We start from the raw sequence: 25,474 nt of genomic DNA on the forward strand, positions 1-25,474 counted from the left end.
GGAGGAAAAGGGTTTATGCCTTTTCTTTGGTTTACTTTAGCACTCAGTATAGTCTAGACAGAACAATTGTCTTTTCTACTTAGCAGGAAAACTTCTCTCTCAACAAGTTAATGAAATCTGCTTTGAGGTGTTTCAAACTGTCTTTGCAGTTAGCAGTAAGTTATATAGCTCCCTCCCATAGGGAGACCAAGGTGCTCTCCATGAGTGGTCCTTAAAACCTGACAGGTCAGTCCTATTGTTTTGAGTCCCATATTTAGAATTAGGGTAGGAGGGAGGGTAAGGGTTGAGACAAGGAGTGATAACTAGGGTGATAACTAGGAAGTGGAAAGTATGGGGAAGAAAATGCCTTTACTGGCTGGTGCTAAAAGGAATATATAAATCTGAGGGAGTCGGTAAATCCCACTATCACCAAGCAAGGCAGGCAAGGACTATACTGTTTATTCCACTTCTGGTTGTAGTTTTGCTTTTCTTTGACTTTTTTTTTTTTGGTGGGATCTTAGTTCCCTGACCATGGATTGAACCTGGGCCTCGACAATGAGAGCGTGGAGTCTTAACCACTGGATTGCCAGGGAATTCCTGCTTTTCTTTGACTTTTAACTCCAGTCATCCTTGATCTTTTGACTTGATTTCACAAGGATAAATGTGTTGAGAGATGAGTAGGTCCATGAAAAGAAACCACTTGATAAGTTGACCCTCATTTCCATTTTCTCAGCCTTTTGACGCTTGTCGGGGGTGGGGCGGGAGAGCCCTGATTTGTGAGTTTGTTGGTGTTAAGCAACCAACAGTGCTTTAAACAGAGATGTGTTAGCTGGCATTTGTCAGGGTGAACCCCTCTTATTGGCACTATTTAACAATACTAAATGTTTGGATGGCATTTAATTCACTCACTTCCAGTTGACTTGAAGTAAAACCTCTTTGGTTAGTATTACTTGGACACTTCTCACAAATGTCAACAAATGACATGCCTTATCCACAAATCAATGATATTTTATGGTATTTTGGGGGCTTATTCTCATTTGCTAATGAAAATTTCCCTTCTTCTTGGAAGAAAGAGCTAAACAAGTGACTTTAAGAATACAAATGTGAGTTATTGGTGAGAGGCAAGAAGAAATTCTTTGAAGCAGAAAAGTGGGATAGTTATAGTTTCTTCAGAGTGGGTTGATTGGTTTAATTTGCAGCAGTTTACAAAGGCCCTTTTGTGATGACTAGCTCCCTTGATGCTGTTTCTTGGCAGTTGGCTACAACAGTGCCTGAGCCTACAAAGCTCCAGGAAAGGTGTAAAATGGAGTTTCAGTCCCTACTCTGGACTTGCTCCCAAGTTTTAATAGAGCCTATTCTGTGGACAGGCTACAACTGTTTGGGGTCATGGAATTACATGGTTGTAAGGCTAAGAATTAGGCCCCCAGAATGAGAGTTTATTTTGTAATCCCTACTAAGGATTTTCATGATTGACTTTACCAGCTTAATGGCAGTAATCTGCACTAACCAAAGACGTGTGATCAGAATTTTAGGCCTTTTTGACTACGTTTTGGTAACTGTGTCAGGAAGGAATGAGTTAGATCAATATGGTGATCCATCAAATGAAAAGAAAATGGAAAAGGCTCCATGGGAAATGTTACATTAAACAAATCATTGATTTGTTAAAAAAAAATTGTGTGTGGGGGTGCCTATTTTTGTGTTAGGCACTGTGTGTACTAATTTTTGGCTATGCAGAGATGAACAAAATAGACATGATCCTTATCTTCATGCAACTTAGAGTTGAGTGGGTTTATTTACTGTCATGATTTCTCAGTCTTCTGATCTTATGTGTACTGTGACTTGGCAAGAGAAAGATTCAGGACAAGAATTTCTTAAAATTTATTTGATCACAGAACTCACTTGGGATTGAAGACATTTTATAGTAATAGTGTTCCTCAGAACACACTTCAAGAAATATTTAATCACCTTAAATGCAAGACCAGTGATCTGGGAATATAATTTTCATGCATTCTACTTGATCACAGTAGTCTCTGTATTGAAAGGCAGATGACTTTAACAAATCCATTGTGTGTATGTGTGTTATTGTGAGTTCATGGTGTATGCTATTAGAAAATATTAAAATATTAGGTCAAAGAAAACTGATAACCCTTAAATACTTTTTTTGGGAAAATGCTGAACATATGTAAGTAAATAAAACTGGTTATTAATTTGGGTGGGAGAGAAGAAATCCAAATCCTAATGACTCTTTGGATTTAACGTGGAATATATGTGGGGGAAAAAAATCTGTTTAGACCATTTAACTAGATAGGCACAGGCAAAGCGGGAAGCCCATTTGGAGCTGGAGTCATGGGGCCTGAGCCAGTCCCAGCTCTGCCAAATCACTTAAACCCTCCATTGAGCATGTTTCTTTGTGTAAATAGGGTTAATAACCTCTTCCTACCCAGTTCTTAGAAGCCTCAAATGAAACATCTGTGAGTGAAATATGTGAGTACATTAAATGAGAGAGAAAGTGTTTTGCCAGAAATCTAGGCCACTGAGGGAGCATATCAAATAAAGTGTCAGGGGATGGGTTGCCTGAGGGAGCTGTATGTAAAAATGTTTACCTTATACTTTGGGCCGGGATAGACTTGGGACACCAGTTCTTGACATTGATAGGAAGATGGGAGTGTTTTGGTTGGTGCTGCCTGTGTTGAGGTGTTCCCAGCCATACTAGGGTAGTCTCTGTGAGCCAGTAATTTTAGCTTGGCCTCATGGAGCAAAGGCCTTTTTAAAAAGGCCATTTCTGGCGGAAGCATGTAGCCCTTGCACCTTTTCCAAAGCTAGGTTGATAACTGGAATAAGATAAAGTCCTTTAATTTAAAGTGATACATTAACACAAGTAAATAAAAAAATATTACTTTATGTATCTAACAGAATTTTTAAAAATCAGATTTCCAAAAATGATTGTGTCACTTGTGCCTCATTTCTTATTTATTTATTTGAATTGTATTTTTGGCTGCGTTGGGTCTTCGTTGCTGCATGCGGGCTTTTCTTTAGTTGCGGCAAGCGGGGGCTACTCTTTGTTGTGGTGCACGGGCTTCTCATGCAGTGGTTTCTCTTGTTGTGGAGCACAGGCTCTAGGTGCGTGGGCTCAGTAGTTGCAGCATGTGGGCTCTAGGATGCACGGGCTTCAGTAGTTGTGGCATGCAGGCTCAGTAGTTGTGGTTTGCAGGCTTAGTTGCTCCACGGCATGTGGGATCTTCCCGGACCAGGGCTCAAACCCGTGTTGCCTGCATTGGCAGGCGGATTCTCAACCACTGTGCCACCAGGGTAGTCTGTGCCTCATTTCTTAAGAAGAACTAAGGTTCTCTGTCACACTGCTTGCCATGTTGTTGCTTTGTTTGTGTTTTTTTAATTTGTTTTAAAGTACTACATGAGCATTTTAATGCTGTTAAGCCAGCAGTGCTACAAAAGCTTGTCTTTACTGTTGCCTCGAAATCATTCTGCTCTCTGAATTGATTCTTTTTTCAAAGGTCATGTTTATCGAGGCATAACAGTAAAATTCACCCCTCTTTAAGTGTACACTTCTTTGAGTCTTGACGAGTGCATGTAATCATGAAACCACCACCACCACAATCAAGGTACGGAATAGTTTGATCACCCCCCAGATTTCCCTCCCGTTCCTTTATAGTCAGCCTCTCCCTCCACCCCCAACCTCTGGCAACCACTTTGTCCCTGTACTTTTGCCTTTCCCACAATGTCGAATAAATGGAATCATGTTCCTAATTAACTCTTAATGTGAAGAAAACCTGGCAAAATTCTAAAATTCGATTTTTATTTCCAAAATGTCCAGATGTCATCACTTTCTTAGTGTCAGTTCCAGAGGAGTCATGTTTTTAGGAGGGAAAATGGTCATTTTGCTTGGCCATTGCCATCCAGTTTTTCCTTGCTACCTTAGGTTTAGGGCTGTATACACCCCGTGCACAGCCCATCGCCATTGCCCCAGGTACCTAGTACTAATTAGGTGGAGTAATCTCTAAGATGGGCATGCTCTGAGGGTATTTTAGATTTATAGGTTATTCTGTATTGGGTCTGACCAGTAGTTCTAGCAGCTCAGAATTAAGTATTTTCTGAAACTTCCTATTAGTAGGGAAAATAACTTCTTAAAAAGTGAAGTAAATGCAAATTGCTTCCAATAAAATATTAGTTAGAATAGGCATATAAGTTTTTATTTGAATAGCCTGTGTGAGAACTGTCATTTTTGTACTTTTACAAAAAGCGTATTGTGGGAAGTAGGAAGAAAACCACTGCTACCTCACAGAATTCTGCTTCATAGGATACCTTCCCAGAAATGCACACAGCTTTCTGTCTGGGGATGTTTCAGATGCATAAATATTAGACGGAAGACATTAAAAATAATTGTATAGTGTCTAAGTACCGTTAATTAATGGTACTTTTTAACATTTCTGTGCCTGTATTTCTTTTTTTTTAATTGAAATATAGTTGATTTACATAATGTTGTGTTAGTTTCTGGTGTACAGCAAAGTGATTCAGTTATACATATATATATTCTTTTTCATTATAGGTTATTACAAGATATTGTATATAGTTCCTTGTGCTATACTGTAGGAACTTGCTGTTTATCTATTTTATATATAGTAGTTTGTATCTGCTAATCCCAAACTCCTAATTTATCCCTCCCACCACGTTCCCCTTTGGTAAGCATAGGTTTGTTTTCTATGTCTGTGAGTCTGTTTCTATTTTATAAATAACTTCATTTGTATCATATTTTAGACTCCACATATAAGTGATATCACATGATACTTATTTTTCTTTCTCTGTCTGACTTCACTTAATACGATAATCTCTAGGTCCATCCATGTTGCTGCAAATGGCATTATTTCATTCTTTTTTATGGCTGAGTAGTATTCTGGTGTGTGTGTGTGTGTGTGTGTGTGTATGTGTGTGTGTGTGTATATATATATATATATATATATATATATATATATATATATATATACACACACCACATCTTCTTTATCCATTCATCTGTCTGTGGACATTTAGGTTGCTTCCAAGTCTTGTCTGTTGTAAATAGTGCTGCTATGAACATTGGGGTGCATGTGTATTTTTGAGTTAGAGTTTTCTCCGGGTATATGCCCAGGAGTGGGATTGCTGGATCCTATGACAACTCTATATTTAGTTTTTTAAGGAACCTCCATACTGTTCTCCATAGTGGCTGCACCAATTTACATTCCTACCAACAGTGTAGGAGGGTTCCCTTTTCTCCACACCCTCTCCAGTATTTATTGTTTGTGGACTTTTTAATGATGGCCATTCTGACTGGTGTGAGGTGATACCTCATTGTGGTTTTGATTTGCACTTCTCTGATAATTAGCGATATTGAGCATCTTTTCACGTGCCTGTTGGCTATCTGCATGTCTTCTTTGGAGAAATGTCTATTTAGGTCTTCTGCCCTTTCTTTTTTTTTTTTTTTTTTTGGCGGTACGCGGGCCCCTCACTGCTGTGGCCTCTCCCGTTGCGGAGCACAGGCTCCAGACGCCTAGGCTCAGCGGCCATGGCCCACAGGCCCAGCCGCTCCACAGCATGTGGGACCTCCCGGACCGGGGCACGAACCTGTGTCCCCTGCATCGGCAGGCCGACCCTCAACCACTGCACCACCAGGGAAGCCCCTCTGCCCATTTTTTGATTGGGTTGTTTGTTTTCCTGTGGCTGTATTTCATTCTCTCAATCTCATGTGAAGATACAAAAAGAAAGTGTCATATACTAACCAAAGAGAAACCTAAGGAAGGTAAACAGTGTAGTTATCTCTGTTTATTAGTCTCTAAATATTTTGAATTAGAGATTTCTATATTAAAAGTTATTTTATAGATTTGGTTTATTATCTTTGACATGTTAATACTGTTTTTTGATGAAAGGAAATGTGTCAGATGGTAAATAGAGGGGATCTTTTTGTTTGTCCTGATTGGTTTATTGAAATGTATGGAACTTAAAATTGGGGCGGGGGGCTTTCTTTTTTTAAGGCTATGAAAATGATTCTGTGGAAGATTTGAAGGAGATGACTTCAATTACCTCTCGGAAGAGAGGTAAAAGAAGGTACTTCTGGGAGTATAGTGAACAACTCACACCATCACAGCAAGAGAGGATGCTAAGGCCATCTGAATGGAACAGAGATACCTTGCCAAGTAACATGTATCAGAAAAATGGCTTACATCATGGTAAGAGGGGATTGTGATCATGTATGTTCCCTCCCTCCCTCCCTTCCTTTCTCTTGTTATTGAAATATAGGTGATGTGCAATATTATATCAGTTTCAGGTGTATTACATTGTGATCTGACATTTGCATGCACCATGATCACCATGATAAGTCTTGGTGTAACCATCAGTCCTGGATATTTCATGTCACTTTTAAATAGAGATAGTAAACCATAATGCTTAATCATTATACATTATATGTAGGTATTCAACCCTTCCTAGCAAATTGGAGAGTCTAGAACAGTAGAGCTGCTGTATTTGCTATGACTGCTCTTCATTCACAAATAGCGTTGATCAGTATTGAGAGCCATCACCTAAACAGGGAGGAAAGCTTGTGTAAAAATGATTTGTAGTCACTTCTTGTTCTATATATCCTACCCAGGAAATGACCCAAGAGCCTGCTGATTCCTGACCTGTCACAGTTGCCATAAGCAAGAAGGGTTGGGGAAGAAGAGAATGGGCTCTAGCATCTCTGTCTTTCATTTTTGTCCAATCTCCAGGCCTAAATATAAACAGGGAGATTGGAATCAAAACGGTGGTGGAGAGAAAAGAGGAGGGAAAGGAAAGAAAGGAAGAACAATTGCGGAGAAAAGGAATGGAGCAGGAAGAATTGAATAGTAAGAGTCAAGAGAGGCTTATAATCTTAGGTAGGCCAGATTTTGATCTGTGAACCCAGGAGGATGTAATTGAGTAGAATTTCTTCTGCACAGATGTTTTTACCTTAATCCAAAGTCTGTACTGAGAAGGTGAGGGGCACTAGTAGGCTTGGAGCTCAGTAAACAGTTTAGTAGTTGCTCATGCTACAGATATAAGTTGCTAAGCATTTTTGACACAGAAGTTGTATCAAAAGTATATTTGTGCCTCATTTTCCCTTTCCACTGGCACCCAGGTCTGTACTCTATTATCTTTCAGTGAATAAAGGCCTAGTTTTTGACTTCAGATTAATTTTCTACCAGAAGTGAAAAGATGGGTCCAAAAAATAGGTCCAGGTAGCATGTAGTGAGTACTAGGAAGGTTGTTCAGGGTATTGTAGTTCAGAGGACAGAGCCATTCCTCTTGCCTGCAGTGGTAGGGAAAGTCTTCTTGAGTCTTCTGTAATGTTATTTATCAAACTAACTGAAGACGTGGTTTCTGAAAAGGCAATCCTTATTTGTTGGACTTTTGGGTCCAACACAGGAATATATATGTCTGACAAATTTTCAGTCATAGCAGCATAAATGTCTTGGTTTGGGTAAAATTTCCAAATTCGTTGCTGACCATATACTGTACCCTAGCCCTGATTTTTGTGTGCAGGTGAACTTGGACTCCAGTCCTGAGGTTTGAGATGCTTATTACTTCCATACAGATAATTAAGAATCCATCATACCAGGGCTAGAAACCTTAAGGTGGAGAAGGTTTGGGAAAAGGCTGGAGTTGTGCTCTATTACCCCCATTTCTTGCCATCACAAAGTGGGAAGGAGAGGAGGCCAGCCCTTCTAGCGTAGGTTGTTCACATGCTGAGACCTCTGAAAAAAGAAAAGGGACGAGGGGAGAGATGGATTTTTACATATGGCTATATAAAATGTATCTCTTGTTAAATAAAATGATCTCACTTAAACTTCTTTTAAACCATCTATAGGAAAATATGCAGTAAAGAAGTCACGGAGAACGGATGTGGAAGACCTGACTCCAAATCCTAAAAAACTACTCCAGATAGGCAATGAACTACGGAAACTGAATAAGGTGATTAGCGATCTGACTCCAGTCAGTGAGCTTCCCTTAACAGCCCGGCCAAGGTCAAGGAAGGAAAAAAATAAGCTGGCTTCCAGGTAAATGGTAATGTTTACTCATGTGATTGAAGTCTAGGAGGTGAGGTTAGACTTCAGTGAGCTTTTATAGAGGAGATGGCCCTCGGCCCTTTTTTCAGAAATATACTTTTATAAATACTACAATGAGAGTATTATAATTTTTCCCTTGAAAGTAAATGATGGTATTTATGCTTCATGGAAGAAGTTTTTAAAGGGGAGAGGTGAATGAACTCAAGCGCCTTATAGTATAAAAAGGAAAAATTTTATCATAGCTCTTTATTTTTTGTTTGTTTTGCAGTAGGTCACGTTTTTTTATTGAGGTATAATTTACTTGATAAATTCTTCACTTTCAGTGTATCCTTCTGTGAGTTTTGACAAACATATCCAATTATGTAACCACAACCACAGTCAAGATATTGAACATTTTTATCACCTTAAAATATTTCCTTATGCCTCTTTGTAAAAGTGAACTCCCTCTCTCACCCCTAACTCCTCACAACCACTGATCTGTTTTCTGTTCCTACAGTTGCGCCTTTTCCAGAATATAGATGGAATCGTATTATATGCAGCCTTTTGAGTCTGGCTTTGATATTGCACAGGACGAATTTGAGATTCATAATGTTGTTGTGTGGAGGAGTATTGATAGTAGTAGTCCTTTGAAGTGATACACTGCAGTGTATCTGTTCACCAGTTGAGGGATAGTTGAGTGGTTTCTAATTTTGTGCAATTATGAATAAAGTCACCATAAACATTCATCTGCAGTTGTTTATGTGAACATAAGTTTGCATTTCTCTTGGGTAAATTCCCAGGAGTGTGTGTTTAACTGTATAAGAAACTGCCAGAGTAGCTATTTCCAAGGTAATGAAGTAAATTAAAACAATATTTACTGTTTTCCGAAGTAGTTGTATGTACTGTTTCACATCCCCTCCAGCAACATACGAGGGTTACACTTATTCACATCTTCTACACCACTTGGTATTGTCAGTGTTTGTTTGTTTATTTTGGCATACTAGCCATAGCTTTATTTTTGAATCTATGCTGAAACTTTAAAAAATCAGTTTGGATAAATGATGATATTGTATGTTTTGGGGTGATGATTGAGGCCCTCGATACAAACATCAGTAGGCAGCGATTTTTGGTTGCTATTAGAAAATGTCTGACAGCAGCAAAAAGAAGTATATTCTGAATGTTCCTTTTAAAAAAAAAAGTGAACTAAATTGCTCCTTCCTTTCACAGGGCTTGTCGGTTAAAGAAAAAAGCGCAGTATGAAGCTAATAAAGTGAAATTATGGGGCCTCAACACAGAATATGGTAAACCTACACTTTTAACAATTTGATTAACTTCCTTTTACCTTGCTGACCACTCTCTTTTTCTTTGGTTTTGTTATTTGCTTTCCCTGTATTCTGCCCAGCTTTAGGCCAGCCTCTTTTTTGTTCATCCATTCAGTAAGCTATATACTCACTCTTACTCATTCACGTCCTTCTCTTAGTATGTCCGTCTGTGGCGCGCCAAGCCAAATCTCACCTCTATCCTAAAGAGCTCACCTCTTGTGACCATGGGTAATCTCTGACTTCCATTTTACAGTTGTGTGCTGGGTTAGCCAATTTTATTAACTAATGTATACTTTAACCTTTGAGTGGATAGTTTAGAAACATGTTTTACAAATGTGATTGTTCATTAGAATCATTGGTGTGTACATGTTAAACTGTAGATTTCTAGGCTTCTCCCCAGATACTCTGAACTGTAATCTATGCAAGTAGAACCCAGGAATCCATATTTTTAACATTACCCCAGATTACCCTTTTTTTTTTTAATTTAATTCATTTATTTTTGGCTACGTTTTGGGTCTTCATTGCTGCGCACGGGCTTTCTCTAGTTGCAGCGAGTGGGGGCCACTCTTTGCTGCAGTGTGTGGGCTTCTCATTGCGGTGGCTTCTTTTGTTGTGGAGCACAGGCTCTAGGTACGTGGGCTTCAGTAGTAGTTGTAGCATGCAGGCACAGTAGTTGTGGCTCGCGAGCTCTAGCGCTCAGGCTCAGTAGTTGTGACGCATGGGGTTAGATGCTCCGCGGCATGTGGGATCTTCCCAGACCAGGGCTCGAACCTGTGTCCCCTGCATTGGCAGGCGGATTCTTAACCACTGCGCCACCAGGGAAGCCCCTACCCCAGATTACTCTTATGCAACCATCCTAGTACACATTTGGGAACCGTTGGTTTAGATCAGTGCTTCCCAATCTTTCACATCATGGCACATGCAGAAAACTATCATCCCTAAGGCATCCTGGAGTATAACAGAGTAGGCTGCTGATGGGAGGAGGCCCTTTTGGGCTGAGATGATCATTATCTCATACACCTGGAACCCTTCTACAACGAACTAGTGGGTTGGAAAGCTCTGCTTTTGATCTTCTGTAATAAGAACCACCCCTTCTTTTCCCCTTGCTCTGTTACTCTTCCTTAAGCCTGGTAGCATAAGAGCTCATATGTTCCTTTGCCTCTAAAATTGTCCTCTTCACTGTGTTGCTCTTGGGCTAAATTGTATCTGAAAGTGGAACAGTGGCTAAATGATCGATTATTATTTGTTTCCAGAGGTTTTCTTAAGTCCAGCATGATGTCTGGCACATAAGTGCTCAATAAATGTTGTGGAGTTTTTTCTTAATCCTTTATCTTGGTTATCTTGTTTCCATTTGTGAGGACAGAAAGAGGATTTCCAACTGTGATGTTTACAACTTGTGAAAGGAACTGATCGTTTTATTTATTAATGACCACACAGGAATTCTAATCAAGGTAAATGAATTAGGTAAAACAATAGTTGGTTTGTTGGAATGGAGATCTTCCCATTTTCCTATTATTCGTTCTTGCTTATTGAAGCATTTTGACCTTGAGCTCTGTGAGTATATATATGATTGCAATGTCATGGACATTCATACTTCATTTTAGAACCCAGCTGACTCACACTGCAGGGAAGTGTGGTGAGCTCCTGGGAGCCTTCTGGTCTCTTTCTCTGGACACATGTAGGCATATATCTGTGTGTTACTCAGTTAATAAATTTATCCATAATGATGTACATCTGTGTGGCCATATGTTTTTGCATTTGTATATATGTACATGCATGCCCACGCACACATGCTTTCTGTCTGTGATGTAAATATATTCTGGGGTGTGGAACAATTGGGGAATTGGTAAGGGCCAGGAATATGTGTATTTCTGAATGTGTTGTTCTATCTCATTGAGTTTTTGATGGCCTTAAATGTTTCTTGTTTCCAAAGCTAGCTTAAAGCCTCTAGATATTTTCATGTAGGAAAGGCCTGTCTTTATTTTTTATTTATTTATTTTTTAACATCTTTATTGGAGTATAATTGATTCACAATGATGTGTCAGTTTCTGCTTTACAACAAAGTGAATCAGCTATACACATACACACATCCCCATATCTCCTTCTCCCTCTTGCGTCTCCCTCCCACCCTCCCTATCCCACTCCTCTAGGTGGTCACAAAGTACCTAGCTGATCTCCCTGTGCTATGTGGCTGCTTCCCGCTAGCTAGCTATTTTACATTTGAAGGCCTGTCTTTAAAAGGTAGCATTTTCTTCTCAGTTAGTCAGCATGGAGGAAAAGGATCTTCTCATTCATTTATTTCTCGTCCACTTCTGTCTTACTAGCTTCTCTCCTCCAGTCTGGGGAAGAGCAGCTTCGACTATTGGTTTAGAAGACCTCAGAAGCAATGAGATACTCCTGTGTAGTTTGCCACATGTAGTCTGAAAGTTCTTCCCGGAGTTTCTGATACATCTCTCAAGGGAATGGTGCCCTTGATTCCTCTAAATATCTGGGAGTCACTCTGTTACTGCTTTGTGGAACACTTTTATCCGTTACTTATCTTTTTTTTTTTTGCGGTACGCGGGCCTCTCACTGCTGTGGCCTCCCCCGTTGCGGAGCACAGGCTCCAGACGAGCAGGCTCAGCGGCCATGGCTCATGGGCCCAGCTGCTCTGCTACATGTGGGATCTTCCCGAACTGGGGCATGAACTCGTGTCCCCTGCATCGGCAGACGGACTCTCAACCACTGTGCCACCAGGGAAGCCCTGTTACCTATCTGTTGACCCAATGGTTTCTAGAATTTGTGATTTCCAAATCGGTGACATCGGAAAAAGATTTTGGGACTTGGGAACCATAGTGTTGCCAGCTTTATATTTTGCCATGTGAAGCCATTAAAAGGAACATCATCTACAATTACTGTCATTTCATACAAGGTAGAATATTTTAGCATTAGAAAATTGAGACAGGCATAATTTCAGAGTAAAGTTAGCTTTATGAAAAAATGTACTCTGTTGTCCTTATCCTTTTAAATTTGTCATCAACTAGCACCGTTCCAAGGACTAGCTTCAGGGCCCAGGACTGTCCTACTCATCCCGTCCTATCCTGCCGAACCTCCTCCTCCTATTGATTCCTTCTACCAAAGCTCGCAAGAAGCTGCTCCGTGAGTCAAATGTAGATTTGTTGACTCAGAATGAAAAGTAAAGCTACTAAGAGGATTGAACATTCATCCTGATTGACATATTTTATCCCTAAGCAAGCTACATGAGAAAATTAAAACTGGAAGATTCTTGGATGAACATGGAATCAAAACAGGAGGGATCTGTTAGAGATTTAAGGTTTGGCCTCACTTTCTGAGCCAGATGCCTCCGCTTCCTCACCCAGAAGTTTTTGATGTTGTTAGAACCCTTCACCTCTGCCCTCCCTCCCCCCAGGGCCTGGCATGGACACTGCCCAGGTTGAGAAGAGCTGTTCTGCTCTGTTTCAATTTTGATTTTACAGTGGGTTTTTTTTTTTCTTTCTTTCTTTTTAAAAGTGACCTGGGGCTTCCCTGGTGGCACAGTGGTTGAGAGTCCGCCTGCCGATGCAGGGGACACGGGTTCGTGCCCCGTTCCGGGAGGATCCCACATGCCGCGGAGCGGCTGGGCCCGTGAGCCATGGCCGCTGGGCCTGCGCGTCCGGAGCCTGTGCTCCGCAACAGGAGAGGCCACAGCAGGGAGAGGCCCGCGTACCGCAAAAAAAAAAAAAAAAAAGTGACCTGATTTACTTTACCTGTTGAAGATGAGGGAACCTCATTTGCTTCTCATAAGTCCAGCCTGCATGTAAATGTCGTTATATTTGAGTAAATGGTGTTCTCTCTCAGTTATTCGAGAAGAAGCATAAATTTCTTGTTTCATGTGGTTTAGGGAGTCAGCTGTGCTTTCCTTGTTTACTGACACGTTTTATATATATTGTTCCTGCATGTAGTTTTAAACTGCCTCCCCACCCCCCCACCCCCAGTTATTTCTGACTTCTCGCTTCAATATTAGTCTAGATTGGTCTCTTCTAAGTATTACAAGGTTAGGAATAACACATCATTGATTTCAAAGCAGTGTCTGAAGTAGTAGAGATTTATTTCAGACCATAGGAATCCTGTGTGTTGAAATTGGTGATGTGTTCCCCCCTGCAACTTTATTGAGGTATAATTGAAGTACAATAACTCTACATATTTAAAGAGTATTATTTGGTTAGTTTGGACATATGTATATACATGTGAAATCAATCAAGATAATGAACACTTGATCACCTCCAAAAGTTTCATAGTGCCCCTTTGTAAGCTAACCCTCCCTCCATTCCTATCCCTTAGTAGCCCCGATCTGCTTTCTGTCACTGTAGATTAGTTTACATTTTCAGAATTTTATATTAATGGAATCCTACCATACATTCTCTTTTTTTGCCTGGCTCCTTTCACTCTGAATAATTATTTTAAAATTTCTCGGGCTTCCCTGGTGGCGCAGTGGTTGAGAGTCCGCCTGCCGATGCAGGGGACACGGGTTCGTGCCCTGGTCCGGGAGGATCCCACATGCCGCGGAGCGGCTGGGCCCGCGAGCCATGGCCGCTGAGCCCGTGCGTCCGGAGCCTCTGCTCCGCAATGGGAGAGGCCACAACAGTGAGAGGCCCGTGTAATGCAAAAAAAAAAAAAAAAAAAAATTTCTCCATGTCATCTATATCAATAGTTAAATCCTTTTCATTGCTGAGTAGTATTCCATTGTGTTAGATATATTACAGTTTCTTTATCCATTCACCTATTGATGGATACTTGGGTTGTTTGCTTTCGCTGTAACAGAGCTGCTGTGAATATTTCCGTACAAGTGTTTGGGTGGACATATATTTTAATCTCTCTTGGTTAAATACCTACGCGTAGCTGTATAGGAAACCGCCAAACTGTTTTCCAAGTAGCTGTACCATTTTACATTCTCAAAAACAGTGTATGAGGGTTCTAGTTGGTCCATATCGTTGCCAACGCTTGGCACGGTCAATCTTCTTACTTTTAACCAACCTAATGGGTGGTGTGTGGCAGTATCTCGTTGTGGTCTTAATTTATATTGCTTTGATTAATGATGTTCAACATCTTTACTGTACTTACTGGCTATTCATATACTTTGTGTGTATATGTGAAGTATCTGTTAAAATAGTTTGCCATTTAAAAATTTTGTCTTCTAAAAGTTCTTTATTCTAGATATAGGCTCTTTGTCTGATATATGTATTGAAAATATTTTATACTAGTCTTTGAATTTCCTTTTTGTTTTCTCACTGACATCTTCCAAAGAGCAAAAATGTTCAATTTTGATGAAGTCCAATTTGTCAGTCTTTCCTTTTATATTTTACATTTTTTGTGTGTTCTAATTAGAAACTTTGCCGACTCCAAAAATTGTATTTTCTTGTATATTTTCTCCTAGGATTTATGTAGTTTTAGGTTTTACAGTTAAGTTTATGAGATCTTTTTCAGGTTAATTCTTATGTATGGTGTAGGCTAAGAGTTGATTTTCTTTCCCCATATGAATATCCAGTTGATCAAGCACCAGTCATTGAAAGAACTTTCCTTTCCCCATTTAATTGTTTTTGCACCTTTATCAGATCAGTTGATCCTATATGTATGGGTCTACTTCTGGACTCTGTATTCTGTTCCATTGATCTATTTGACTATCTTTATGTGAATATATAGTGTCTTACTGTAGATAGTAGATTGTGAAAGTCAGGCAGTGTTAGTCCTTGTTAGTCTTCTAATTTTGTTCTTTCAAAGTTGTTTTGGCTATTCTAGGTCCTTTGCATGACCATATAAATTTTGGAATCAGTTTATCACTTTTTACAAAAAAAGTTTCTTGAAATTTTGATTGGAATTGCTTTAAATCTGTAGATCAATTTGGAGAGAATTATCATCTTAACAAAATGGAGGCTTCCTATCCATGAACTTGGTTTCTCTTTCCATCTAGTTAGGTCTTCTTTAATTTCTCTCTGACTTGTTTTATAGTTTTCAATGTAGAGTGCTTGACCATCTTTTGTTAGATTTATTCCTAAGTATTTTATGTTTTTTGGTGCTGTTGTAAATGGACTCATTTTTGAAATTTCAAATTCTTTCTTGGTAGTATATAAAATGAATTTTTGTGTATTACTCTTATACCTTATTTTCTTGCTAAATTTATTAGTTCCAGTAGTAGATATTCCAGTAGATGCCCTGGAATTTTCTATTTAAGCAGTCATCATCTGCAAATAGAAATGGCTTTATTTATTCCCTTCTGATCTTTATGCCTTTTAACTCTTTTTCTTGCCTTGTTGCAATGTCTGAGACATTTGAATAGAAGTGGTGACTGCCTTGTTTGCAGGGGAAACTTTGACCTTTAAGTTGATATTGGCTGTAGGTTTTTTTGTAGATGAGATGCTCTCTATTATTTTGAGTAAGTTTCCTTCTTTTCCTAGTTTCATTTATCATGAATAGATACTGAATACTGTCATTTTCTTTCCTTTTTTTTTTTTTTGCATTTATTGGAACAATCACATTGTTTTCCTTTATTCTGGTAATGTATCACATATTCCCCTGTTAATATGGTGAATTATATTAACTAACTTTTTATTAAACCAACCTTGCATTCTTGGAATAAACTCTATTTGGTTATGATGTATTTTCCTTTTTATATTAGAGTCTATTGAAAATATTTTGTAAGATTCTATTCCGATATTTTAAGTTGGATTCTGTTGTTAATATTTTGTCAAGGATTTTTATATCTATATTCAAGAGGGTTATTAGTCTGTGCTTTTCTTTTTTTGTAATATCTTTGTCAGGTTTTGGTATTTGAGGATACTGGGCTTAGAGAATGAATTCAGCCATGATCTTTCTTCCTTTTTTTTTGAAAGTTTGATGAAATTAATTTTATTTCTTCATTGTGCATTTGATAGAATTTTCCATTAAAGCCCTCTGCATTTTCTTTGGGGAATACTTTTTGATGAATTCAATTCCTTTATTAGAAATGAGCTGTTCAGATTTTCCATTTCTTCTTGTGAAGTGGCATTTTCAATAAATTTGTCCATTTCATCCAAGTTTTTGAATTTGTTAGCATAGCATTTTCTTATTATCCTTTTAATGGCTGTATTCTGAAGTGATAACCCGTTTTCCATTCTAGGTAGAGGTGATCAAGCCGTCTAGCTGGAGATGGGGATGAGGGTGGGAGTGGGTATCAATTTTGTTGATATTTTCAAAGAACCAGCTTTTGGCTTTGTTAACTTTCTCTGTTGTGTGTTTGTGTTCTGTTTTATTGATTTCTGCTCTTATATTTATTATTTCCCTCCTTATTTACTTTTGGTTAACTTTGCTCTTTTTTTTTTTTAAAGCTTCTTAAGGTGGGGAAATTTGTTGTTTTTTTTTTAATTTATTTATTTTATTTTTGGCTGCGTTGGGTCTTTGTTGCTGTGCGCGGGCTTTCTCTAGTTGCCGTGGGGGGGGCTACACTTTGTTGCGGTGCGCGGGCTTTTCATTGCGGTGGCTTCTCTTGTTGTGGAGCGCGGGCTCTAGGCACGCAGGCTCTAGAGCGCAGGCTCAGTAGTTGTGGCGCACGGGCTTAGTTGCTCCGTGGCATGTGGGATCTTCTCGGAACAGGGCTCGAACCCGTGTCCCCTGCATTGGCAGGAGGATTCTTAACCACTGAGGCACTGGGGAAGCCCGGGAAATTTGTTTTTAAAGCTTTGTCTTTGAAGGGCTTTGTTCGATTTATTTAATAAACATTTACTAAGACCCTATGAGTCAATATACCAGGCACTGTCATAGCTGTGAAGACAAGTAGGGCAAATTGCTTACAGGATAGTGGACATTGATACATGTCTACAATCTGTTATCAAAAGTGGCATATCGTTTGATTATTAGTCTCTTTGGATAAGAAAGCTTACAACCATCACTGCTTAATGTTTTCTTATATGTTCTTCATTTTTAATTGAGTATCTGTTATTACATAATTAAAAGTAAATTCTTCCATGTTAATGACATGCTCCAACTGTCCTGTTCTGTCTTACAGATAATTTATTGTTTGTAATCAACTCCATCAAGCAAGAGATTGTAAACCGAGTACAGAATCCAAGAGAGGAGAGAGGACCCAACATGGGACAGAAGCTTGAAATCCTCATTAAAGATACTCTTGGTAAGAAGAACACTGGATAAACTAATAACCATTAATAACGTATAGTGTAAGGTATATGATTCAAGGGAATATTCAAAATTCTTTTAAGGAAAAACTCAAGTGGTCTCATTGTAGTTACCTCCCTTTATGAGAAGATTTGTTTTTTGAGAGTTAGCATTCATAAACATGTTCTGCTGGTTACCACGATTGATTGATTGATTGATTGATAGACAAGAAGTGATTTATTAGGACGCTTACTAGGCTTACAAGTGGGCAGGTGAGCGTTGTGCTGCCCCACAATTTATTATTTAGACTTCGTCACTGAACTGTTTTAACACTTAGGAAAGATAAACTTTTAGCAACTTTAACCTTCTGTGGGGAAAATAAAGATCCCTGACCTTGTCAAGCCTGCAGTATATACTTCAATAGAGGTTCTTACCTATTTGTTTTACTCTTTCACAGGATTCTAACAGACTTGATTATCTGGTTTTCCATCCCTGAACAGTTTATACCACATGGGGAGGAACAGAGAGGCAGGCATCCAGAAGTCAGGCAGAGTGATACTGACAGGGAGGGTAGAGGTAGCTAATGTAGACAAAGACATGCAAACCCTAGAGGCCCCAGGAGCTTGGCTGCCATAGGAGCAAATCACCCTATGATCAGTAGCATCCCAAGGGCATTACAGCATAACACAAGCCATGAAGACCCTGAAGCATCATAAAATTGTTTCAGCTATATTATATGTTCTTTGTTTAACAGTTTTTATTCTAGGACTGTCTCTTAAAAACTGGTTCTTACATAGTTGTTGTGTAGAGTAGTAAATTTCACTTACCTGAGAATTTTCTTCCCCAGGATGCTGACTGTATATTGAATCACATCACTTAAAAGAATTACAGCTTACTTTTCAATCATTAATTAGTTATTTACCTGAATTTTAGAGTGCCAAACACTATAATTAAAAAAATTTTTTTAATTGTAAATATCTTAGAATTTGTTAAGACAATTTTTCTGACTTCCAGTTATTATAAATTCATTCATTCCACAAAATTTTTTCAATGCCTACTATGTTGCCAGGTGTTGGGGGATCCACAGGGGTTAAGTAGAGACTTGGTTGCTACTCTTCTTAGATGCTTGTAGTCTAAAAATGGAAGGCAAGGAATAGAAAACCAAAAATGATAATAATAACATTGTGGTAACTGCTATGAAGAAATCAAGATGCTTAGATGCAGTGGAGTGAGCAAGAATATTTTATTTCCACTTATACAGAAATGCTTCTGTATACCAAATCTGCTACCCAAATCATTGCATTTTCTTTAATTGAAAATAAATACACATTTAATGCTTCCATGCACTTAGTAAGTTTCTTATGGTTTTTGAAATGTCATTAATTTCTCGTCAGTGTTGTGTTCATACTGAACGTAAAATATACTAGTGTTTCTGTAGGGCAATTTGGAATCATTAGTAAAATTAGCAAGGCATATAGATTTAAACCCAGCGATTTCATGAAATTTGACAACTTTCATGTTTAAAGGCCAAAGGAGAAGATCTAAAAGAGAGATTAAGAGATGAGAAAAAAGAATTCCTTAGTCTAGGAAGGGATAAACAGCTAACATTTATATAGTACTTATTATGATCCAGGATCTGTCTACTCAGATTTAGTGATTTACTTCCACAGTTCTGTGAAGAAGGTATTATTATCCTGGTTTTACAGATGAGGAATTGGAAGCCCAACAAGGCATTAGGTAACTTGCCACAAGTCCTACAGCCAACAAGTGGCAGGACTAGGAGCTAGAAGTAAGTGCTCCTAGTTGCAAGTGCTTGCACTGTACCCATGGATCATCACTTGGCCCTGTCATCTGACGCTCATCTCTAGATAGTTTCTGAACTGTATAGTTCCCAAGTGGCCCACTAATTGCCTCATCCAGTAGACTTACTTGAGAATTTATTTTTCTTGACATTCTGTGTAACATTTGATTCTTTTGAGCATTTATCTTCATTCTTAAAACATTTTCTTTATCTTAAGATACTTAAGGTTCTGCATGCCTTGTTTCCTATCTTTTTACACACAAAATGCTAGTGGTTTCTCTGTGGCTCTAGCAATACCCACTGGTCATGTGCAGAAATTAAGATACGTTTCCAAAAAACAAAAGCTCATTTAGCATAATGGTTAAAATCAGAGTATTTGAAATCAGTTCTAGATTCAAGTCCTGGCCCTGCCACTTACTACCTGAGGACCCTAGGGAAGTAACTTCACTTCCCTCAATCTAATTTTATTCATCTATAATGTAAAGTGTGGACAGTTGTGTGGATTAAATGGAAAGAGTGCATGTAAAGCACTTAGCATACTGCTGAACACAAATTCTCAATACTTAGTAAGTATTAGTTGTTGATGTTACCATATTACATCGTAAACATTTTTTAATTAATTAATTTATTTATTTATTTTTGGCTGTGTTGGGTCTTCGTTTCTGTGCGAGGGCTCTCTCTAGTTGTGGCAAACGGGAGCCACTCTTCATCGCGGTGCACGGGCCTCTCACTATCACGGCCTCTCTTGTTGCGGAGCACAGGCTCCAGACACGCAGGCTCAGTAGTTGTGGTGCACGGGCCTAGTTGCTCCGCGGCATGTGGGATCTTCCCAGACCAGGGCTCGAACCCGTGTCCCCTGCATTGGCAGGCAGACTCTCAACCACCGTGCCACCAGGAAAGCCCACATCGTAAACATTTGAATTTTTTTCCTTAAAAGAATTTTATTTCTACATTGTCTTCCTGTGTTAGGTAGAGAGAGAAATTTAATGTTATAAGAAAAAATTCTTCCTGCCTTTTTATTTTTTAACTTAAAGGTCTTATATATTGATAAGTTTGTGTTTTCCCTTTGTACCTGATTGTCAGTTTTACCAGATACAATCCTTGACTCACATTTTCCTGCCTTGAGTATTTTAAATATGTTTCTCCATTTTTATTCTGGAATAAAGTGTTGCTGTTGCAAAGCTAATAATTGCCTAATTTTTTTCCCTTATGCCGTTTGCTATTTTTGCCCAGATGTCAACAGGATTTTTTCCTTTTTCTTTAAATCCTAGTAATTTTACTAGACCATGTCTTGGAGTTGGTCATTTTAGGTTGATATTCTCATATACACTCTGTGCTCTTTCAGTAAGTAGCTTCAGATCTTTTAAATTTTATTTATTTATTTATTTTTAAAATTTCTTTATTTAATTGATTTATTTTTGGCTGCGTTGGATCTTTGCTGCTGTGCGCTGGCTTTCTCTAGTTGCAGTGGGCGGGGGCTACTCTTTGTTGCGGTGTGCGGGCTTCTCATTGCGGTGGCTTCTCTTGTTGCAGAGCACAGGCTCTAGGCGCCTGGGCTTCAGGAGTTGTGGCTTGCGGGCTCTGGAGTGCAGGCTCAGTAGTTGTGGCGCACGGGCTTAGTTGGTCCGCGGCATGTGGAATCTTCCCGGACTGGAGCTCGAACCCGTGTCCCCTGCATTGGCAGGCAGATTCTTAACCACTGTGCCACCAGGAAAGCCCATATGTTTTTAATATTTGATTTGTTCCCTTGCTTTGGTTTTCTTCTTTGGGGACTCTTACTATTTGTGGGTTGGATCTTCTTTGCCTGTCTTCAGTATTTTCTGAAGTATATTCAGTTCTTCTCAAATTTAAAAAAAAAATCTCTTAATTTCTTATTTTAAAATTCTTCCCCTTTTCACTGCTGTTTCTCTTAAATGCGTTATCTGTTGTGTTTATTTGCGGCTCTTATTTCCTTTTAGATTTGTTTTAATTTCAGGAGTTCATGTTTTCATTTTTTTCTCTTTTTTTTTGAGGTGTGATTGACATAACATTATATTAATTTCAGGTGTATAATGTACTGATTTGATACTGGTATATATTGCAAAATGATCACCACAGTAAGTCCAGTTAGCATCCGTCAATATACATAGTTATAAAATATTTTTTTCTTGTGCTGAGACCTTTTAAGATCCTCTCTCCTACCTACTTTCAAATATGCAGTATGGTACTATTAACTACAGTCACCATGCTATACGTTACATCCCCCTCATTATGGATTATAGTCTTTATCATCAAGAAGCACACATCTTTTGTCTTGTTTACAGCTTTTTCCCTGAATTCAATCTTGTCTGATCTTACAATCATGAATGTAGCTTTCTTATTATTTATCTTTGCTTGGTAGCCTTCCCTTTTATTTTCAGTCTTTCTGAATTACTTTATATGATACACATCTCTTTTTAAAAGATCTTAATTAGATTAAAATTTACATTTAATTTCAATTTGCATACCATAAAATTCACGTCTAGATTTTTATATATAACTTGTAGTTTGATTTTCTTTATTAGTCAGTCTAGGAGTTTTTCTTTAATGGATGAGTTTAGCTCATTTTTATTTTATTTTTTTTTTTGGCTGCTTTGGGTCTTCATTGCTGTGTGCAGGCTTTCTCCATTTGCGGTGGCTTCTCTTGCTGCAGAGCACGGGCTCTAGGCTCACGGGCTTCAGTAGTTATGGTGCACAGGCTCAGTAGTTGTGGCTCACAGGCTCTAGAGTTCAGGCTCAGTAGTTGTGGTGCACAGGCTCTAGGGCACGTGGGCTTCAGTAGTTGTGGCTCGTGGGCTTGGTAGGTGTGGCTGGCGGGCTCTAGAGCGCAGGCTCAGTAGTTGTGGTGCACGGGCTTAGCTGCTCTGCGGCATGTGGGATCTTCCGGGACTAGGGATTGAATCCGTGTCCCCCGCACTGGCAGGCAGATTCTTTTTTTTTTTTTTTTAAATGTATTTATTTATTTATTTTTGGCTGTGCTGGGTCTTCGTTGCTGCGCATGGGCTTTCTCTAGTTGCAGTGAGTGGGGGCTACTCTTCGTTGCCGTGTGCGTGCTTCTCATTGTGGTGACTTCTTTTGCTGCGGAGCACAGGCTGTAGGCTCATGGGCTTCAGTAGTTATGGCTTGTGGGCTCTGGAGTGCAGGCTCAGTAGTTGTGGTGCACGGGCTTAGTTGCTCCGCAGCATGTGGGATCTTCCCAGACCAGGGCTTGAACCCATGTCCCCTGCATTGTCAGGCGGATTCTCAACCACTGCGCCACCAGGGAAGCCCGGCAGGTGGCTTTTTAACCACCGTGCCACCAGGGAAGTCCCAGCTCATTTTTATTTATTGATGTATGTTTGGTTTTATTTCTGTTATCAAAAGAGCTGTTAGGGCCTTCCCTTGTGGTGCAGTGGTTGAGAGTCTGCCTGCCGATGCAGGGGACACGGGTTCGTGCCCCGGTCCGGGAAGATCTCACATGCTGTGGAGCAGCTAGGCCCGTGAGCCATGGCCGCTGAGCCTGTGCGTCTGGAGCCTGTGCTCCACAATGGGAGAGGCCCTCGTACCGCAAGGAAAAAAAAAAAAAAAAAAGCTGTTAAGATTTGTTCATATGGCTTTCTTGCCTTTTTATGTCCTTCACTCTATGATCCATTTATTATTATAGTTTCATTTTGTATGTGTCCTCTGATTATTTTCAAGCTCTACATTTTTGTCTTGCAGGTTCACTTTTTAGCTAATAACATGTATACTTAATTTTTTTCTCAACTTTTCATTTAAGATATCAATCCTACAAGAAAAGTAGAAAGAAACAGTCCAGTGAACACCTGCCTGTCATTCCGCTAGATTCACCAGCTGTTAATATTTTGCTGCATTTGCTTTATTTCTGCCTCTGTGTACATTTTTTCCCTATATATTTGAAGGTAACTTATAAACATATGATTCTTCATCCATAACTACTACTTCAGCATGTATTTCTCAAGAACAAGGACACTTTCTTACTTAGACACAATACTGCTATAACTTACGTTGATATGACATCTATATAGAGTCCATATTTAAATTTCCCCAGTTGTCTCAGTAATGTCCATTATAACCTTTTTGTTTGTTTTTGATCCATTTAAGGATCATGAGTTGCATTTAGTTGTGTCTTTTTTTTTTTTTTTTTTTGTATCCTTTAATCTAGATCAGTCTCCCAGGCTTTTCTCTTCCATAAAAAATCTTGTAAAATGTCCCAATATTTGAATTCATCTGTTTGCCCATGATTAGTTACAGTTAAATTTTCTTGGCAAGGATTCATTGTAGCTTATATATCCTTCTCATTATGTCAATCAAGAAACAGTATCAGTTTGTCCCATTATTGGTCAGGCTGATTTTGATCACATGGTTAAGGTGGTGTCAATTCTCTGTTTTTTACAGTATCTTTTGACTTCTTATGAGCAATTACTGCATAGTATTTTTCTGCTTCCATCTCCTTTAATTGCTCAGCTTTGTATTACATTTAAAACACGTACACCTTTGTTACATAAAATCAATATATCAAATATCTTTGACCTCAGCTATAGAGGATGAGGAAGACGAAAAAATCAACATACCTGCAGTGTCTCCCACCTTTCCTTCTTCTCTTCCAAGTTTGCTTATTTATCTACTTTTCTTTAAAATGAAGAAAAAGGAACGTAAAATTGATCGTCATTATAAAAATGAATGAAAACATCCTTCAGGTATATATTTTCAGTCACGTGGGTGAAGCCCATCTATGAGATGTAGTGAGGTTGGAGCAGTTGGTGGTTTGATCCTTCTAATCTTGTAGGCTCTGATTATGGTGGGTAGAATTATTTTCTGGGCTGCAGTAGCAAACGGCAGAACACTCATCTGGGACCAGTGTCTAGCTGAGAGTCACCCCTGACCCTCAGATTTTCCTACTCCTCACCTTCATATGTGTCTAAGTGTGCCTATTATTCTTTTCTTCAGGTCTCCCAGTTGCTGGGCAAACCTCAGAATTTGTTAACCAAGTGTTAGAGAAGACTGCGGAAGGCAATCCCACCGGAGGCCTTGTAGGACTAAGGATACCAACATCAAAAGTGTAATCAGCCTCATTGGACCACTGGTCAGAAATGTCTGTGTTTGTCACGTTATTCATTGTAAATTTTCATTCTGTTTTGCATGTCAGTTTAGCATTATGTAAACATTTACAATTAGGTTACATTGTTTTAAGAACTAAGTAGCATAAGTGAAGCATGATCCAAAATACTTGATTATTACATTTTCAGAGCATAAACCGTTGGTTAAAACTGCTACTGGCATCAGAATTGAAACTCATACATTTAAGTAGATGTTTAGATACAGATTACAAAATCTGTTAAAGCAAAACATTTTGGAAGAGTGAAGATAATAGTAAATGCCAAATATTGTGGCAGGTTTATGCTCTGAACCACAAAAAAATTGAGGAAGCATTTTTTTAAACAGTCAGTTTAGATTGTTTTTAGAATTATTGCTTTTTATTCTAATTTTCCACAACCATTAATCTCACTTGTACATGGCACAACCCAGCACTCATGCCCATGTGCCATATTAGATGTTCATTTTCCGAGCTCAATATGGTATATATAAATATATATATAAATATATATATAATGTCTGTGCAAGTAAGAAAAAAAAAGCATATTCTTTGTGCCTTGTATTTTGGGGAAATTATAAAACTGGTAATATTTTGTATGATGAAAACCCTAATGAGGAAAAACAAGATATATAGATGGAAAAATTATGGGGTTTAAATGTTTTTTTGTTCCAACTCTTTTTCAAATTTTTTGAATGTATATAGGACTATGTTGAAATGTAGATATATGCCACAGAGTCTGTGTATTGTATAAAAAACAAAACAAAAAAACAAACAAAAAAAAGATGGCTCTAGAAAACTCATATTTCGGTACTTGACCGGAAGAAGACAAATACTTGCACATTATTGCGATTGTTTTATTTTTTGTACCAAAGACAAATGCAACTGATATGGCATACTGCCAGTCTAAGTAAAGTTTTGCACAGCTTACATGATACTGTATGAATGTATGAAAAAAAAGGAGAAAAAAAAGAAAAACGAAAAGGTCAGGGTTAGGGATCTTACTGAACTGTGAATTTTATTTCTGTTTGGGTCCAATTATCTACAGAAGGAGCATCCACACATACAGATATTATTTTGCTGTTCC

At 38.7% G+C, this 25,474-nt stretch overlaps 1 protein-coding gene across 1 annotated transcript in view; it reads left to right on the top strand.

Moving 5' to 3' along the window:
- Positions 1–24,512, top strand: part of CREBRF (CREB3 regulatory factor) — a 31,785-nt gene extending 7,273 nt beyond the window's left edge. Inside the window, exons 5-9 of the mRNA XM_060146563.1 lie at positions 6,003–6,197; positions 7,853–8,042; positions 9,258–9,331; positions 17,370–17,492; positions 24,243–24,512. Of these exons, the coding sequence (XP_060002546.1) occupies positions 6,003–6,197; positions 7,853–8,042; positions 9,258–9,331; positions 17,370–17,492; positions 24,243–24,358 (698 nt within the window). The 3' untranslated portion in view covers positions 24,359–24,512. The remainder of the gene's footprint in view (positions 1–6,002; positions 6,198–7,852; positions 8,043–9,257; positions 9,332–17,369; positions 17,493–24,242) is intronic.
- The last annotated feature ends 962 nt before the right edge of the window (positions 24,513–25,474 follow it).

Source organism: Lagenorhynchus albirostris, chromosome 3 (assembly GCF_949774975.1).
Source record: "Lagenorhynchus albirostris chromosome 3, mLagAlb1.1, whole genome shotgun sequence".
Classification (NCBI taxonomy): domain Eukaryota; kingdom Metazoa; phylum Chordata; class Mammalia; order Artiodactyla; family Delphinidae; genus Lagenorhynchus; species Lagenorhynchus albirostris.